Genomic DNA, 18,435 nt, shown 5'->3' with positions numbered 1-18,435 from the left:
AGCTATGAAGGTCAGTCATGTGGTGTATGCTGATGGTAAATGTTAATTTTTGACAGATTTGTAGGACATATCGCTTGTCTGTATTCATTTCCCGATGTTCCTATTATCATTATTTATCACTGCATCATGATAGCTTCTGAGTCCCAGTGGAGCCCCACTGTGCTAAGTACTATAGAAACACATGCCTGGCTTTGCTGGTTTGGCTTCACTCCAGTAGATCAGCTATATTCATATATCTCTTGCTTTGCTATTCTCATTTTTTTCTGTTCGACAAATGGGATGTTTAAAACACTGGGGAGAAGAGACTGGGGGGAATGATCAAATGGGATCATTTGCTTTTTAATCCATAAGTGTCCTTGCTCCACTCTCTGTTGCACTAATAGAAAAACATGACTAGTTCTTTGCTGGATGTGCAAATATCCCAGCATGCTCTGTAAGTTGCCACATACATACTGACTTCAGTATGATCTGCAAAGCAAAGAGGTGCTGTGGCTCTTTCCATTATCCACATGAGGCTCTGATATCAGTGCGGGTTCATCACTTGTTTGGAGCAGATGCTGAATCTCTCTGATGTGAGCTTAATTAGTTTAACCTACCCTTTCCAATCAAAGTCTTGTGTAAAATATTTACAGCTGGCTCACTCTTGGCTGATGTGGTTGAGAGAATATCCTCAGATGGAGAGTTCTCTCATATGCAAAAATGTACTGGATAGTGCCCTCCTGCTAAGATATTTTGTTTGCAGCTTTGTACATTCTGAGTTCAGGGTCACAAGTACATCCTCTGGAAGTTTCTGTGAAGTGGCATAGCACCACTGATCTCAGTCTCTGATGATGGACAGTGCAGCACTAGCATGATGGGCTGGTACTGTTCTGATACCCTAGGAATCTACCTTGCTTCTTTGAGGCTCTACTGAAGCAAAACATAAGATAACCTGTATTTGGGTGGGAAAACCTTTAATTTTTTAATGCAGCTTGTGATAGGAATTTTGTTAGTCCTGCAGAAGAAGGGATAGGTGCTCCTGAGAGTGGGATTTCTCTATAAATTGAAGATCCCAGAATCCATGCTGAGCACCAATTCACTAGTATTTTCCTACCTGATACAGGACCTTACAGCTTAGAGGCTATAGGGCAACAAGGTCAAGCCTATAATGACACTCTCTGCAGCCACTTCTGAAGGGAAAGGAAGAGGAACACACACTTTCTCAGCCACATCTGTAGTAACCAAGGAAATCTGTTCTCTGAAAATACCTTGATCAGACTAAGCAGTTAAAAGCCCATGTAGCTGTTGAGATGAAAGGCCCCCATAACCTCATGCCACCTCTACCAAACTGCACCTTTCCTCTCTCCCAGACAATGTCCAATTACCAGACAAATAACCTTTGATAATGCAGGGTTACCCGGCAGGGAAGGAGCTTTGTTATAGATCATTTTTCACAGGCCCAGTAAATGGGCCATGTTCCCTACCTTAGCTTAGCTCAGATAAATTCCCAATCACTGTGGTCCCAGGGATGAGCAGCCCTGGCTATGCAGCCATTACCTAGGGTTGACGTTTGGGCCACTTGTCTGCCTTCAATTTTGCGTAGTATGGAGGCACAGAAAAAGAAGAACATTGCAGCCAGGATGGAAATAATATGATTTTTTTCAGTACCTGTTGGGGCAGGGACATGTAAAATTCCTGTGAAGGAAGCAAAGGTGTTAGAGTTACCAGGCAACCAACACCAGTAAAAAATAATGTAAAAGGAGAGCAGGGAAAAAGGGGTCCAATTAAGGACCTGCCTTGCCCATTAGTACCTGAGACAAGTGATGAAGTGTGCACTCTACAATTTCATGGTAGGTGAGGATGTCTATTTTAGATAGATGGAAGGTGCAGAGAAAAAACATTTGTGACTCAATGGACAGAGCAGAAATGAAAATTCTTCACTGAAGTGAAATAGACTCCTTTTAGCATTATGAGACCTGCAGTTGTTGAAGCAGAGGGGTTGCTAGATGATTTTATTAATGTTCTGCCAGCATTGCTGCTTGCTGGTTTTTGTAGCTCTCTCCAATCTTGAAGCATAGAAATTAAGTGTTTCTTTTCACTTCCTGATCTGGTCACCCTGTCCATGTTTTGCATCCTCCCACTGGGAAGCACAGGGCTCACTGCCAAAATGAAGCCCTCTGTTTTTTAATAGAAAATACAGTAAATCAGGAAAACAGATCTTGATTTCTTCATCAGACTAGAGAGACTCTGTTTTATTAAAGCCCTCTTTCAGATTAGCCAAGTGCCTGACTTAAAGGCATAAAAATCAAGGACTTTGCAATTTGGCCATTGGGGGTTCAATGCACAGTAAAAGTGATGGCATTCAAAGCTTACTGGGAGTTATCTGCCAAACTCTGACTGTAGTGCAGTCCAGAGATTGGGAATATTAGATTGTTAGACATGTGCAATAAAGAGGATGTATGGTGAGAAGATTGCTTTGCTTTTCTAAACCTTCCCTGTCCTGGGCAAGCCTCTGTTGTCAGCAGAGTGGCAGCGAGTGGGGCCACAGCTCTCCTCCAGAGTCCTGATCTGGCTTTTGGAGACTGGGGGTGAATAAAACATTGGTTGACTCCCAGTCCAGCAAACAAAAGCAGACAAGTAGAGCAATATGGGATGCAGGCCATGCTCCAGGGTTGCCTGACAGCTCAATCTGACCCTCTGAACATTGGCCTGTATGTGGCCTGTGCAGCTCTAGGGACATCAGGCAGCTTCTGCTTCTCCCACCAGTCCCCTCTGGGTGATTGAATACCTGTAGATTGTACTTGCTGCATCCTTCTTTGTCATGGGCTTTTGCATTGACAAAGCCAATGCAGCAGCAGAGATGCTAAGGTCAGAGACATCTGCAGAGATGGAAAAGTCAGTATCTGCAGTTGCTGGTTTTAATACATAATTGTATGCAAGATGACATAGTTTGTGCTTCTTTGCTTGGAAGCTCATTTCCCCTCCTGCCTGCAGTTGTTAGCAGCCATGTGGCATCCTGACATTTCATCTTTATTAACTTCTTGACAGATAGCCTTTTGGGGTTTACTGGGAGATTAATTGTTTTCAGGAAGCTTTTAGACTGTTAGCAGGGTTTCGTCTTTTCTTTCCCCGTTCTTTCAAACAGGAGACTCAAAGCACTATGAGATGTATTAAAATGCTCTGAGGATGCCAGGAACATCACTCTTCTTAGTGTCCCCCAGCTTCCCTGCTCTTTTCAGCCCAGAGATGACAGCAACGAGGTGGGGGGAACACAGTTTTGAGCAGGGCACCAGCTGCAGCCATCATTGCAGCCACTTTAGTTAGATTTTTCCAGTGGCATTTTTCCAGGAAAAAAAAAGAGCTTACAAGCCTGGCTATTTTTTTAATAGTCAATGCATGTGATTAGCAGTATTTATAAAAACTGTGCAGAAAACAGCATCTCAGGAAAAGGAAAAGAACACGCAGATGCACTGAGCGAAAGGAGAAATTAACAGACTTTGAAGTCAGCAAAAGTGCCTGATTAAGGATTTAAAAATCAGAATTTTGCAATTTGGCTGTGTTATGGGTTTCTAAAGCAGAATTCACTGATGGCTTTTGAGGCCTATTGGAAGCTATTTTGTAAATGACTGCATGTGTAATGCCATCTGAAAATACCAGCAACATGGGTGTTTTCAGGGTGGAAAGAAAGAAGCTTCACGGGCAAAAATGTTAAAACAGAATATACGGGATGAACTCATGGTAGTCCACTGAAACATTCCCTTTCCTCCCTTACAAATTTAGTGATTTCAGCATTTTCCTTGCATTGCCCATTACATTTCTGTCTCTGGTTTGCTTATATGTCTTTCCCTCAAACCATAAGATAGGGATTTAAAATAATATTTTTTTCTGTACCGTTTCCTATTCCTATTTATTATAAAACCAGTAGTAAATTGCTCATTTCATAAGTAATTCAAGCCCAGCAATTTTTCATTAGCATAGGAATTTTAATTTTCCTTGTGCTTCATTGCACGGCTCGGTTTACTAGAATACAGAATGGGACTTGGAGCTTTTTACTATTAGTCTGTGAGTTCAAATGCAGGTTGGCAGAATCCAAGGTGCTGTGATGATGTCCTTGTTCAGGAGCCTCTAATATGTTTTGGAAACTGCCCAGAGTTTAATGATAAGGACATATACACAATACTTTTCACCTGATGGCATATAGCTAGCTTATTTGTTCAGGTTCTGCAGACTATTAGAGATGTGCACAGAGATGGTTTTCCATCCTTTTTTAGATGTGGTCCTCTCAATTTAGCTGTGCTTATTTGAAACTATAAAGGGACTCACTCCTTGGTAGTCTTCCTGCTGTACCCATAATGTGGTTTGGAGCACTCAGCACTACCAATCCTGCATCCACTGGAGATAAAAACCATTGTATATTAGGAACAGTCTCTTCTGTTACATATGGGGGAGCATAGCAGGATGAGATTCCTCATTAGCTCTGACCATAGAAATACAGAAAAATAATTCCACTGTGGGGAGAGTGACACTAAATGACATCAAAACACCGGGGCATGAAAAGCTGTCAGTTTTTTTCCAAGTATTTTATGCATTTTAAAGCACACAAATGGAATGAATATGTCTAAATATTCATTGCTTAAGGTGCCTTTCTTTGACATCAAAAGCAGTGTGCATAAATTCCTCATTTTATGTGATAGCTTTCATTATCTCTCCATCTGTAATCCACACCTCCTGCTAAGAGGGACAGAACCACAGTGCTCATTAGGACTCTCCCTTTAGAGGAAGCCAGGTGAAAAAGCCCTAGTCTTTTATGCTGTAGCAGAAGGTGAAAATGTTACCAGATGAACAATTCTTTCCAGCAGTGCTTTGGCTAGTCTCACCATGTAATTGAAAATTCATTGTAAGCAATCAAGGCCCATTATTTCCCACTCAGGAATCTTTACTTTCCAGCCCCTTGCTCATCCAAAGACATACTTGCTGAGAAGAGGCGCAGAGTCAGCAGGAAAGATGGACAACATGAATAATTAAAATAGAGGTTGAGTTCCCATTTGCTACTGAAAAGAAATGGTTTGCACAAAACCAGACTGAAACAGGGTATCAGAGATGCTCCAGAAGGATGGCTGTTATGTCTGGCAGCATTTTTGCCCTCCAGGAGGATTGTGCATGACATGAATATTGAGGTATTTGGTTTAAAATGGCAACCTATCGTAGTGTTATTTATTTATTTAAAACATTCTGGTGCAGACAGCACTAGAGAGATGTGTTTGGCAGAGATGTGTTAGTTGTGCTATTAAATGATACCAAGTACTGTGGTTTCATGGCTTTCTTCTGAATTCAGTGTTACAGTTGGACAGTGGTCTTCTGTTCAGTACTTTATTTTCTTCCACTGTTCAATCTTTTTTACTTATTTTTTGCACATTAAACAAATCTTCTCTTGGAGAGAAGATTAATTTTATCAGCACTTACCACTCCAGCCTCATATTTTTGCAGATATTATTAAATTTATTTTCATGAACCACTCAGAGCCAAGGGGCCTGTTATTGCCTCCCTTTTAGAGATGCAGCCATGAGGCACTGATGACAAAAACCTTATTTTGAGTACTTAAACTGTGAGAGATTTTAGAAAAATTAACTTCTCAGAGTGCAGAGAATTATAAAACATACCAAGGATGACCAGTAGCACTTATTTGTATCGAGGGCTCAGCATATCTATAAATCAGATATTAGGTTGAAAAAGCTTCATTAATCTAATGTATGTCTATATCACTGGCAAGACCAGGGCCCAGTTTTCCAAACCAGCATTCTTCTGCCTGACCGTGTCACTTTCTGTAACCTTCTCTGGGTACCTTCACATCCTTCCACACATGAAACATGTAACACAAGTGTTCTGCAGGCACCTCTGCTTCACAGAAAACAAGGCCAGAATATTCGCAAGTGATACAGTGACTTTAACATATTGAATCAGACAGGAATCCTGGGAAGGAAAAAACAACAAAAAAAAGAGTATGTGGGTTTGCAATTACATTCTGTCTCCTAATGTATTGGTATGAGAGGACTGAATAAAGATCAGCAGCATCAACTCTGTTTTGCTCTAACTTTTTGGTTGCTCTTGTACTGTAATAATATCCCTTTCCTATACTTCATCCACAGTGAAGTACTTCCTATAGTTTTTTTCGCACAGGTCTCTAATGGAAGGGGAAGAGGTTCCACCACCATTTATGATCGCTTGCCATCGGCGAGGTGATAACTCCATGCTCCCTTATACTCCGCTGCTGCCGGCGTGGGAATGGCTGATCTCGGCAGCAAAGGCTCAGGCACAGTGAGTCCCTGGAGGTACAGCTAGCATGACACAGGGGTATTGGGCACACCGTACAGCAGATCGGTAGATTGTAATTGTCAGTCTAAATAAGGAGCTCGTTAATCGTCAGTGCAGTATATTCTTCCACCGAGTGTTATTCTTCACCCTGTAAATTACTGATGCCATCACGGACCGACGATTTCACTTAAGAGCCAGAATGCAAGGACCATAGCTCGGGACAGGAACCATACAGTATTCTGATGATGTGACCTCAAACATCCCCTGTTATTCCCACATGGCAAACTAAATCAGGGCTATCCCAGCCAGCTCAAACAGGATGGGTGGTGATGCTGAGCAGCAACCTGCAGCCCACACCTCTTCCACTTTGACAGTGACCGGCAAATACCAGCGGGCCGGGATCAGGTGAAAACGACAGCAAAACCTTTGAGCAAACAGCTCAGGACGATCGCGTTGATTTTCGGCACTGGCGCCAGCGCTCTGGTTATGCACCACCCGGGTGAAACGCAGGTCACCCTGCCTTGTGGTGGGAGGCTGGGGCAGCGCAGCCCTTCGCTTCAGGAAGGTGTTTCCCCGGCCGGCGACTGCGTGTTGGGCTGAGGGGCGTTGCCCCGTCGCCGCTCCCACCCCGTGGCTCCCGCTCCGCCCCGCCGCTCCGCCCCGCCGCTCCGCCTCCCCGCTCCGCCTCCCCGCTCCGCCTCCCCGCTCCGCCTCCCCGCTCCGCCTCCCCGCTCCGCCTCCCCGCTCCGCCTCCCAGCTCCCGGCGCTTCCTGCGCTCCGCCCCGCTGAGGACGTGCGCGGCGCGGCCATGGCGGCTGTGGACATCCGAGGTAGGCCCGGGGCGGTGGCGGCGCTCGGGGCTCGCTCCCCGCGGCTCCGGGGCCCTGCCCGCCGGCCTGGCTCAGCTCCGCCCGCGGGCAGAGCCCTCCGCGGGGTGGCCGCAGGCGGGGTCGGTGTAGCCGCAGGACGGGTCGGTGTAGTGGTGTGACGGTCCTTGGAAACTGGAACGGCCGGGCGCAAAAGCTGCCCAAAAAGCGGTTTTGTGTATGAAGCAGGCTGGAAGCGTGTGCTCAGGGCCGCTTGGGGAAAACAAGCTTCCCTCTCGGCCTTTTCGGGTGCGATATGGAGGTCCTGCGGTGAGATGGCCACAGAAGGGAACAGCTAGAAAAAGGAGATTTCCAGCTCTGAAGTGTAGGGGAAAATCGGAAGTCCCACACTGTATGTGAGACTTGCACAAGACCCGAGCGGCCAGTGAGGCTGGTATTCTTATTCTGAGCACTTCAGGTGGGTGTTACGAGGCAGGCCAAGGGTTAGGAATGCCAGAACTAATACTATTCTCTGAAGTAATAAAAATCAAGAAACATTTGGGTGAGAAGTTAGGGATGAGAATAAAAAGAGATTATGTTTGGAAGAAGAAGTGATATTTGAATAAAGTATTAAAGTAAGATTTATGTTGTAAACAAAGTAGAAGCTAAATTTCGGTGAAGAATTTGAACTTCTAGAGAGGAAATGGGGGCTAAAAGGGCACAGGAAGGGAGATTCTTTTTCTCCATAGGAGTATATGAATGGAATCACATCAGAAGCCTGTACGGTGGAGTCTCAGAGAATGACCAAGAACAGATACTTCGGGAAATCTCGTGAAGGGTCAATTTTGATAATGCCACAGAAGTTTTCTCCTTTTTTAAATTAAAATTCCTAATGATTGGGTGTGGTCCTGTGTGTTTTTCTGACTGCCTCGTTTAAGATTACAGGAAGGAACTATATGGGCTATTAATGGAGCAGTGCTGTATTAAGTTATTAGCTTTGTCTTCCTCCAGATTATTTAAACTCCCTCAATGTCTTTAATCTAACACAGTCCAATGTAGATTGTGAGGTATACTTCTATTTTAATCTGTCAGCAGTGGGTTAACTGAGGCTGGATGCCAGATGCCCACCAAAGCCACTCTATCATCCCCTTCCTGAACTGGACAGGGAGAGAGAATTTAATGAAAGGCTTGTGGGTCGAGATCAGGACAGGGAGAGATCACTCACCAGTTACTGTCATGGGCAAAACAGACTCGACTTGGGGAAATTAATTGAATTTATTACCAGTTAGATCAGAGGAGGATAATGAGAAATAAAATCAAATCTCAAAACCACCTCTTCTCCACCACTCCCTTCTTCCTGGGCTTAACTTCACTCCGAAGTTCTTTACCTTTTTTACTTCAAGCAGCAAAGGTGGACAGTGCATGGGGCTGTGATCAATTCACACGTTAGCACTGCCACTCTGTCCTCAGCAGGAAGACTCTTCACAGTCTTCCACTGTGGGATCCCTCCCACAGGAGACAGTCCTCCATGAATTTCTCCAATGCTGTTGTCCCAAAATGGGTTTTATCACCTGGTACAAGAAGCCCATCCACACAGAGATTGAGGTATTTGATTTATTGCTCTTAAATCCTGTAGCAGCCCATACTCCCGAGACCAAGGCTTATTTACAGGTATTAAATTCAGATTAACACTCTAAGCAGCAATCAGTACTGCATGCAGGATGTTGGTTTGGGGTTCCTCTGAGGTCTATCATTTGTAAACAGATTTGAGCTTTCCATGCGTTTTCCTGTGAGATGCAGAGCTGTACAGAATTCTCAGAAAAGTTACTTGAGCTTGCATGGTCTCAATCCCAACAATGGAAGGGGATGTTCTGGCACACAGAAACTCCTAAGTAAGTTTAGTATGTTCAGTTGGACACTCCACGTAAGAATTGCCATAAAACCCTTTTGCCCATTGCCCCAACAATTGGTATTGTAACTTTACTAAGCGGGCCCTTGCATCTGGTTATTACTGAATGTGTTGCTTTGCTGTTGATCAGAAATCTGTTGTTTCATTCTCTGGTTGTACTGGAGCTAGAAGGTCTGCTGGGGATGCCTTGGTAGTATTTTCCACCAGTCCCTGTCTTTCATTGTCAGAAATAATGTTTACATCTAATTGGCAACTCCTGCCAACAAAGAGCACATTGATTCAGGCCAAAGGGTGGGACCCCTTTCAGACTCCAGCCCCGCTATTTGTTGCTCTCTTTTCACCTTCTTAAGTACTGTTCTCCTTCACAGTAAGAAGGTATTCAATGTAGCCTGCATAACTCACCCAGTTAGGGTTATTATATTTTGGAAACATGATAGTTTCCAAAAGCTGATACATTCCAGTAAAACAGATTTAAGCCTAGCCACTTTGGTTATATATTTAAAAAATGGATGGGACTCAGATAAGGGTGAAGCTGATAATACTATTCCCTGAATTTGGGGAATGGAAGGGTTAGAAATGAAGGTAGGATGCTGGATGATCAATGGGTCTACCTATAAAAAGGCATCCCAGATTGCTCTGCATCACACATCAAAACCAGTAGTGAAAAATCCAAAATTTTGCACCTCTGAAAAACTGAATTGTTGGTGTAATTTTACTGTATATCACTTTGCGCTCACTGTAACATTGGATTACCATTTAAATTCAAAATAGATATTACTGAAACTTAAACAACTTTATTTTCACCGATCCAAGAGTATTAGAATATTTTATCTTACAAATTTTTGAAATCGAACCATGTGTGATCTACAATTCAGGTCATCAACAATTTTTGTTTAATCCATCTTTGTCTCTTAAATTGGTGGAATTAATAGTGCAGATTAATATTCCGCACTTAAACCAACCTGGTCACAATTTTTAAGTACCTCCTCTGCAGGATGGTTAGCTTGGTTACACAAGCAATTTCATTTTTCCAAAATGACCAAGACCTTTGCAACCCCCCGAGCTGGGTCAGGATGGACACCTGCCCACTGTCACAGAGAGCATGGCCTCTGACCTGCCCTACCCTCTGGGCCAGCTTTGGGACTACTTTGCCCAGGTGACCATGACCTGGCAGCTCTGCAGGGCCTGGCAGCTCGTAAGGCTGCTCGGCATGGCTTGTATTCTACTCGGCATCAGGAAAAATGGGAACAGAATGCTCCAGCGAGGGTCCCCCAGGGGGTCACAAGTCCTGCCAGCAAACCTGCTCTAGCTTGGGCTCCTCTCTCCAAGGGACCACAGGTCTTGTCAGGAGCCTACACCAGCGTGGGCTTCCCATGGGGTCACAGCCTCCTTCAGGCATGCACCTGCTCCAGTGTGGGGTCTGCCAGGGGCTGCAGGTGGATCTCTGCTCCACTGTGGATCTCCACGGGTTGTAGGGGGACAGCCTCCTCACCATGGTCTGTCATTAGGTCTGTAGGACATTGGGGAAGCTTCCAGCAGCTGCTTACAGAAGCCACCCCTGTAAACCCCCACTGCCAAACCTGGTCAGGCAAACACGATATCTGTCAGGCTATTTTACTGTTCCTCCTGGTTTGGCAAAGCTTAGTGCAGGGCTACCCAGCTGACAAGGCCAAGTTTAACACATTGTGTGAATTACTCTTCTTTTTTGCCATGACTTCCTGGCTTGTCTTCCAAATTGTCTTGAAAATCATGACAGATTGGCAGTATTGTCACAAGCACTTTAGTTTTGCATCTGTGATGCAAATTCCATAAGAAATGCTTTGAACAAGATGTCCTATTTTTGAAAGGAGCAGGGAAGCAGGAACACCATCCTTTCTTTCTCATACCCAAAATAAACAGTACACCCTTCAGTATAACAGGCATGTCAGGTTCACAATTTGTTTTACTCTTCCTCCCCTTTTTTCCAAGAATAGTTAAGAGAACAATCTTGCTAGTTATAAAGGCAAATTATAAATACTGGCACTAAGCAGCTATGGATAATTGAGTCTTAGAGTCCAGCTTTATATTCCTTTTTACGAGACATTTATCAGTCTATATACAGCATGATTGCTATATATATGACTAAAGCTTCCCTGACATTCCTTCGAGAAATGCAATTGTTGTTAATCATATAAACAAGAAAAGTTTGTATTTGAAATATAATGTGAGAGTTTATTATGACAAGAATGCAAATGCTTAAGATTTTAAGTTTTTTTTTAAAGGAAAGCTCATTTTGTTTGGAATGGCTTTTGGAATAAACATCACTACCAAGACTTAGGTGCTTAATAATGGATGTTAATGCGGTGTTTCTGAGATTTCTTTTTCTATAGTGAGGAGAGAGAATAGTCTATGCGAAATAACATGGATGCCTCTAGACTTCTCCCTTCATTTCCCTGTTCCCCATGAAACAGGCTGGAAATTGTCAGATTAGCAAGGAAAAATGGTTTACATATAGCTATTTCTGTTGAATTGTTCCTGGATTGCTAAATAGGTAATGTTACTTTTTTAACTGTCTTCAGAGACGCTGCTAACAGTGTACGAGCTGACATTTTTGAAACTGATCCAGTCATTCTTGACCATGCTGAATTGTCAGAGAAGTAAAATATTCTCAGTGGAATGATAAGTGGGAGTTCTGGGTATGTATGTAATGCGTGAACTTTAGGGAGTAGTTCCTGTGAGGAGGGAATTTCAGTTCTTCAGTCAGTCTTCAATGACTTCTCATCACTTGCAGGTTTTTTTAGTCTCAACAATGCATATCTCTTCCTGGTTTCTTGTGTCTTGGAAATTCTATTTGCTGCTTCTGTGATTTAAAAGGGATGAATTTCAGGGTATTTTTCAAGGTTCCTCATGGATATCCAATGTTAGCAAATTTGTTGACTATGGAACTTGTTGACACTTGTTTCTTTGATGTTCCTGAGGAACATCATTTTGCTGTAGGCTGATAATAAAATGCAGGAACTTTAATTCAAATTTCCCTAAATCTGTACGAATTTAACTGGCCTATAATGACTTGTGGGTTATAAAGTGTGTTTCATTAAAAAAGGTTACTTTTTTAATATAATTGTTAATGTTTTGTAGTTAGATTTCTGTAATATCCACTGAGTTATGGAGCAGGTAATTTGCTGGAGACAATTTGGCAGATTAATTTTATAGTCAGGAATAGAATCTCTTGTTCAAGACTATTGGGAAACATCTGCCCAAAGATAGCATCTTTGTGTTTGCTGCTGGTATTTGGGTCTGGTTTTGTTGGTTGTTTTTTTTCTTGTGTACCTCTAAAAGAACTGCAGAAGGTTAAAGGTTATCAATTATTATTTGAACTCTCTGAAACACATCTTTAACTGGTGTGTTTGAGTCTGTGTTCCATCACCTTTCTCTGCTGGAATCATTAACTGGTGGCAATTTACTCTTGGATGTATTTACAGTGTTTTTGTCTGCTTTGATACTCAGTGTAGATTTATTTTCCCAGATAATCTGTTGGGAATTTCCTGGGTTGACAGCTCCTGGATTCCAATATTAAACAATGGGAGTGTGTTGGACTATTTCTCAGAGCGAAGTAACCCATTCTATGACCGAACATGTAACAATGAAGTTGTCAAAATGCAGCGGATGACCCTGGACCATTTGAAGTAAGCTGTAATTTGTAACTGCTTCCTGTGCAGTGTCCCTTGTCACTCCATTCAGAGGCTTTTTCCATGCATGAAAGCATGCTGGAAACCTCGTTCTGTTCTGTGCTTTTTAGTCTCACCACTTTCTAGGAGCCCAGATTTTTTTGTATTTGGATGTTTTCTGCTTCTTCTTATGCCATCTCAAGGAGGTGTTAAGCCTGAAGGATTCTGTGCATCTTTTGAGATTCCAGTAAATCACCCTCTAGATATTTCTCTGAAATAGAAAAGCTGTCTTCTCTCATCCTCCCAGCTCAACAGAACCAGAGTAATGTAATGTAGTTAAATATTCTCTCTGTGGTGAATAGGTTTTATGTTAGGGAATACTTTGAGTTCATAAATAGTTTGTGTTTCCATATACTGCTGGCTATGTGCCATAATTAGTGCATAATTCCTCCGAAGAGCTGGCTTTTTAGTATGGATAATAAGAGTAGTGAATGTTGTAAATAAACTGGTCACATATGGTTGTGTAACGAGATTGCATGTGCAAGTTAACTTTCTTTTCAGTTCCCCATCTGCTACACTGAGCACAAGTGAGTTGTTTGAGACCTATTTAAAGACTCCACAATATGATAGGCAATTGGCAAGCAGAGCTAGAAGTTTGTTGGTAAAGTCACTTGTGCTCAGATGTGGTTGCAGAGAGGCTGTTACATCAGACACACAGATGGTCACATCATACACCAGTTCTTTGTTGCTGTATTTAAATGACATCTCCATAATGGTGGATTGTTATCTTTCTTGCCATTTATCTGTTGCTAATATGTTCTGCTTGGATGTTGCGTCAGGTTGTTATAACTCCCTTTGTCTATGCACCTAGGGTTTAATAGCTAGCTCGGGAAATCCTTTGCCTTTATTTACTACACTTTATAAAGAAGTGCTTTCAAAGCATCAGAACTTCATTGCTTTACTGCCCTTTGGTCACTCTTCACATTCTACAGATTTTACTTCAAGGAAGATCCTTACTCTGGTTGCTTACCTTTTTCAGCCAGATGGTTGGAGTGGAGTACATCCTTCTTCATGCTCAAGAGCCCATTCTCTTCATTATCCGAAAGCAGCAAAGGCAATCTCCAACACAAGGTACAGTCACTCAGTTCTTGCTCCTGTTGAGAAGCCCGATCAGTCAGTCGTTTTTAGCAGTTCCTAGTTTGTGTCTAAGCACTTCTGTTTCCCCTTTTCTGTCTTTATCTTCAATCTAACTGGAAGGATATGAGGCCTTGTGGTGAGGAGATCCTTTCTCCTGCAGTTCCCTGCAGTGTGCCAGCAGGAGGGAGTGCCATCTTGTGGGGAAGTGGGAACAGCGAATGAGAAAGTGCTGCCCTGTGCTGTATTTTCCTATGGGGAATTGCTAATGGCATTCATTCCATGTCGTATTTATCTGTTAGGCTGTGCAAGAGCGTCCACTTCTTATTGTGATGGAATGTTGTGATAACAGCAACACTCCTTCTTACACTGTTATAGATGACCTTTCCAGTTTTTAAATAAAATCTTTAGCTTTTTTTTCCCCATCTGCATGCAACTGGCTTCATTATTCCTTTGAATTTTTGATTGGTCAGTAGAGGTTTCAAATCTGATTTAGCAAATGCCTTTGGAATGCAGTCTTTTTTTGGCAGAATGTTATCAATTTAGAAAGGTATGCTCTATGTGTACTTCACTCTATTGGATCAGGGAAAGCTAGCAGAGAGGACTGTAAAAGTTAGAGAAAGCTGAGGCCAGAAGAACGAGATCTTACATTGTTGTGAGTTTCTACTGGTAGCCAAGGCAAGTGGAATTACTTCTGGAGCAGTTCACTTGACTCCTCCAGTGTAGCTCAGAAAACCCCAACTCTGTGAGGCCAATCATTTATTTGCAGTAGGACAGGACTTTAAAGCTGATGCTTTTCTGTCTGTAGAGCTGACCTTGGTTTTTCTCTCCTTATCACTCTATGGCTAAGGTGCAAATAAAACACCTTGAAGGAAAAGGTTAAGAAGAGAAAATTTTGTGATCGGATGAATATTGCAATTTCTGCTGCTACAACTGAAATTCAGCAGCAAATACACAGTCTTCAGTAAGAACTTTACATTGATCCTGCCTTTTTTATTTTTCCCTTCCCGCAGTTATTCCATTGGCTGACTACTATATTATTGCTGGAGTGATTTATCAAGCACCTGACTTAGGGTCTGTCATTAACTCCAGAGTTGTAAGTGTTCTGTGCATTTGATGTATGATGATATATTTGATGTATACTGGTTTATATCTGCTTTTACTTCTGGTTGTTCCCCAGGCTGTTTAAATCTCTCCTTCACTATTGTGAGGAAAGATCTTGTGTAGTAATGGTGCAATAGCTTAAAACAAACCCCACTGGTTAATAGTGTGTGTGTCCCACATGAAAATGCAAGATCCTGTGAGAGTGCAGTGTTGCCCAAAAACTAGGATACATTGTTTAAGGATGAAGGATCAGAATAACTGAAGCTACACAATTGGCAGAATAGCATGAAGTTTGAATAATCAAAAGAAAAATTATTAGACAAATACATATGAAATAGTAATTAAATACATAATCAGTGAAGCTTGTTTTGGAATGTTATTGTGAAGCTAATGTAAATTTTTTTAAAGTTCAGCTTATGTTTTTAAGTCGATGTGGTATTTCTTTTTAAATTGAATGTTCAAGTTTGTTTTGATTCCTTCTGTTCTCCTAAACTACAGCTTTTGCAAGATTTTCTCTGTCAATTTAGAAAAGCACTTCAGAAGAGCCTTGTGAGAATCTGTTTAAGAAGTTACATTCTTAGTCCAAAACTTGATGTTCCAAGTTCCCTTCCCAGAAAAAAAATAAATATAGAATACTAATTTAAAAATGCCTACTTTCAAAAATTTGTATTGTATTTTCTCCTTAAGTTCTGAACACTGCCTTACATTCTTGTTCTGAAAGCTCACTGCAGTGCATGGAATTCAGTCTGCTTTTGAAGAAGCTATGTCCTACTGTCGCTATCACCCATCCAAGGGCTACTGGTGGCATTTCAAAGATCAAGAAGAACGAGGTATGATTCCTAGTTTCTCCTGCATAATTTGGAGAGGAAAGGTAATGTAGGGAAGAGCTTGAGGCAATGCACAGTAATGGTGGAGAGGTGAGATGAAGTGTCTGAAAGATAAGTTAGGGCTCTCTACCAGGTGAAAGGAATCTTGCTCTTCTGTGCTGGTGGGAATGAACATCAAGACACGGGTGGGAGATGAAAATGATGAGCTATGTGTCAACAAAGTGGGCAATTCTGCAACCCACTGGGGACAAAAGTACATTTTCAGAAGCTTAACCAGCTTGTCAGGAGGTAAGAATCATCCTTAATCTGTCTTCTAAAAATAACTGATGTCAGTGAGAAAATGTAAGTGAACTTTAGAGGAGAGACAAATACCATGTTGTCATAATACAAAGAGCTGTTATGAGAAACTAAATTTTAATACATCTTTATCATTTCTGTGACTTGCAGAGAAAACAAAACCAAAAGCCAAGAAGAAAGAAGAACCAAGCTCTATTTTCCAAAGACAACGGGTAGATGCTTTGCTTTTAGACTTAAGACAAAAGTTTCCACCCAGATTTGTTCAGGTATGGCACTCAAAAGCCTCAGTATTACTGTAACTTAGAACTTAGAAGACAGTCATAAATATTTGAACAGCTGAAACTGAATGGGAATTTTGTGCATTTCTGCAATAGTAGTATGGATTAGATAAAAAACTTGACATGGAAAGCTCATATTGGAGTGTAGGATCTCCCTTTGTAGTCACTGGAGTCATTAAGACCCTAGCAAAACTATGAGAGTGAATTTTACTGTACAAATTCCTTGTCTGATAAGAGGGTCTGTTCTCAGCTATTAGATGTTGCTGCTGCTTCCAGTTTCCTGCTTTGTGAACTCAATCCAGCCATTACAGTATTTTGTTTCAGTTAGTCCATTGTTCTGGAGACTCATTAGATAGCGTGAAAATTCTTGGCGTTCTGTGAAGTTGTGATTACCTCTGATTGTCTTCGGTAGCCATTTGTTCCACCAGGGCTTCTGCTTGGGAGCAAAGGAAATTACATTTACAGCATCTTACAAAACTGCTCCCCAGGTGTGGGAAGGACTGGCTAACTGCATTTTTTTTGCTTTAATGTTTTTCAGTTGTCAGAGGTAAAACTGGATGTTATAAAATGTTAACTGGATTGTGTTTAAAGTGTATTTAGTGATCCATTCTACCCTCACGTCTTACATATAAGAGTGCATTGACTGGATTTCATTCCTAAATGAACAGTAAGAAGGGTTGAGAATTACAACTTTCGTCCCACTGATGTGTTGTTTTATTTTTCTTGTTCCCCCACAGCAAAAGCCTGGAGAAAAACCTATCCCAGGTAAAACTCAAATATTCTCACAAGACTTAAAAAGTAGGCTCTGTATGCAGTATCTTTCAGTAGCCATGTAAGCTCTTGCTGCTGCTACTGTGAGGTGGTTTGGAATTCTGGCATTACCTAATGGTGCAAAGTAATGGCTAAGAGTGAAGACTTTGAGTTGATCATAAGCAGCCTCCGAACAGGAAAGGCACGAACTGTATCACTTCAATCTATTCAACCTTTTAACCCATAGAAGTATGAATTTACTCCCTGCTTATTCTTACACCTTTGAAATTAATGTTGCCCTTTTGACATTCGTAATATTTTCTAAATACTCTGAACAGTATTTTAGGGAATGAAAATCAGAGGTTTAACTTTCTTTTCCTGTTACATCTTTAGTGGATCAAATCAAGAAGGAACCAGAACCAGCCCCTGAAGCTGTCAAGCCAGAGGAAAAAGAGACTGTAAAGAATGCTCAGAGTGCTGGTGCTAAAGGACCACCCGAAAAACGAATGAGACTCCAGTGAATGGAGAAGCTATTACACATCTGGATTAGTCAGTACCTGTAAAACAGGAGATTCTTGCTCCCTTTTCTTCATGTTTAAGTTCTTCCACTGAGACTGACAATTCAGGGACTGAAGTCCCTGTAACAGCTTTTTCTGTAGAAACCTCTCATGCAGATGTTAATGTCAAGATGTGAGCTGCCTCAAAGAAGGTGTTTTCAGTCTTCATCTTATTTTGGATGTTAGCTTCTGAGGATGGTTTTTACATGGACATAATCAGCAGCCTCCTGAAATCTTCACAAACTCTTGCATCCTTTGTGTGTAGGTTTCCTATGTAAAAAGAAAAAACTTTCATATATAAAAAAGAATTGGAATTCCTGGCAAATAAAACTCCTGGCTGCTGGAATGCCTTTCTTAAATACATACATTGTTAGTAGCAAATATGTCATTTATCCTGGCAGCTTTTCTTTTTTTTTGCTTGGATATTGGAACATACTGTGTTCTATTTTGAGGAGGGAAAGCTAAGCTACCTGCTATAAATTGCTGTGCCTTTAGTGTACTTTGGATAAAGATAAAAGATTTGGTAACTGGACCTTCAAATCCGTGTAGTTAGATGTCAGAATGCTCTAAGTTTCTAGATGTTGTTGGACACTTGTTTTACTTAATGGTTAAGTTGATAGTTTATTATAGAAGTTAGTGTTTTGGGAGATTCGTGACATAAAACAGCCTAAAATTTATTGATGTTGCACACTCAGTGAAGCTGCTTATATTTCTCATTTTTCATTGTAACTCAGATACATCAATTATGTCTCTTCCTCTGTGCTCCTAACACTTTCTTGCTCCTTCGTTGGACATGTGCCTTTTAGACCTGCAGAAGTGGGACAGTGGAAGAGAA

The 18,435-nt window shown here is 41.7% G+C and overlaps 1 protein-coding gene across 1 annotated transcript; it reads left to right on the top strand.

Annotated features, from left to right (window-relative positions):
• Window positions 1–6,963: 6,963 nt before the first annotated feature.
• MED6 (mediator complex subunit 6) lies at window positions 6,964–18,355 on the top strand. Its single transcript, XM_085062195.1, has 8 exons — window positions 6,964–7,121; window positions 12,512–12,671; window positions 13,693–13,784; window positions 14,801–14,883; window positions 15,613–15,721; window positions 16,166–16,281; window positions 17,031–17,058; window positions 17,437–18,355. Exons 1-8 carry the CDS (start codon window positions 7,100–7,102, stop codon window positions 17,562–17,564), a joined length of 738 nt encoding a protein of 245 aa, XP_084918321.1. The 5' UTR covers window positions 6,964–7,099; the 3' UTR covers window positions 17,565–18,355.
• Window positions 18,356–18,435: the final 80 nt, after the last annotated feature.

The sequence above is a fragment of the Lichenostomus cassidix genome, chromosome 5 (genome assembly GCF_008360975.1).
Source record: "Lichenostomus cassidix isolate B80296 chromosome 5, HeHo_3.0, whole genome shotgun sequence".
Lineage (NCBI taxonomy): Eukaryota > Metazoa > Chordata > Aves > Passeriformes > Meliphagidae > Lichenostomus > Lichenostomus cassidix.
The sequence above is the reverse complement of the archived record's forward strand: the minus strand, read 5'-3'. Positions and strand labels throughout refer to the sequence as shown.

What these genes read in the sequence shown, in the direction of transcription:
- MED6 (XM_085062195.1), top strand. Translation starts at nt 7,100, where the DNA reads ATGGCGGCTGTGGACATCCGAG. An exon ending in CTGTCATTAACTCCAGAGTT is followed by an intron (nt 14,884 to 15,612) that starts GTAAGTGTTCTG and finishes TTGTTCTGAAAG; the next exon opens with CTCACTGCAGTGCATGGAAT. An exon ending in CAAAGATCAAGAAGAACGAG is followed by an intron (nt 15,722 to 16,165) that starts GTATGATTCCTA and finishes TGTGACTTGCAG; the next exon opens with AGAAAACAAAACCAAAAGCC.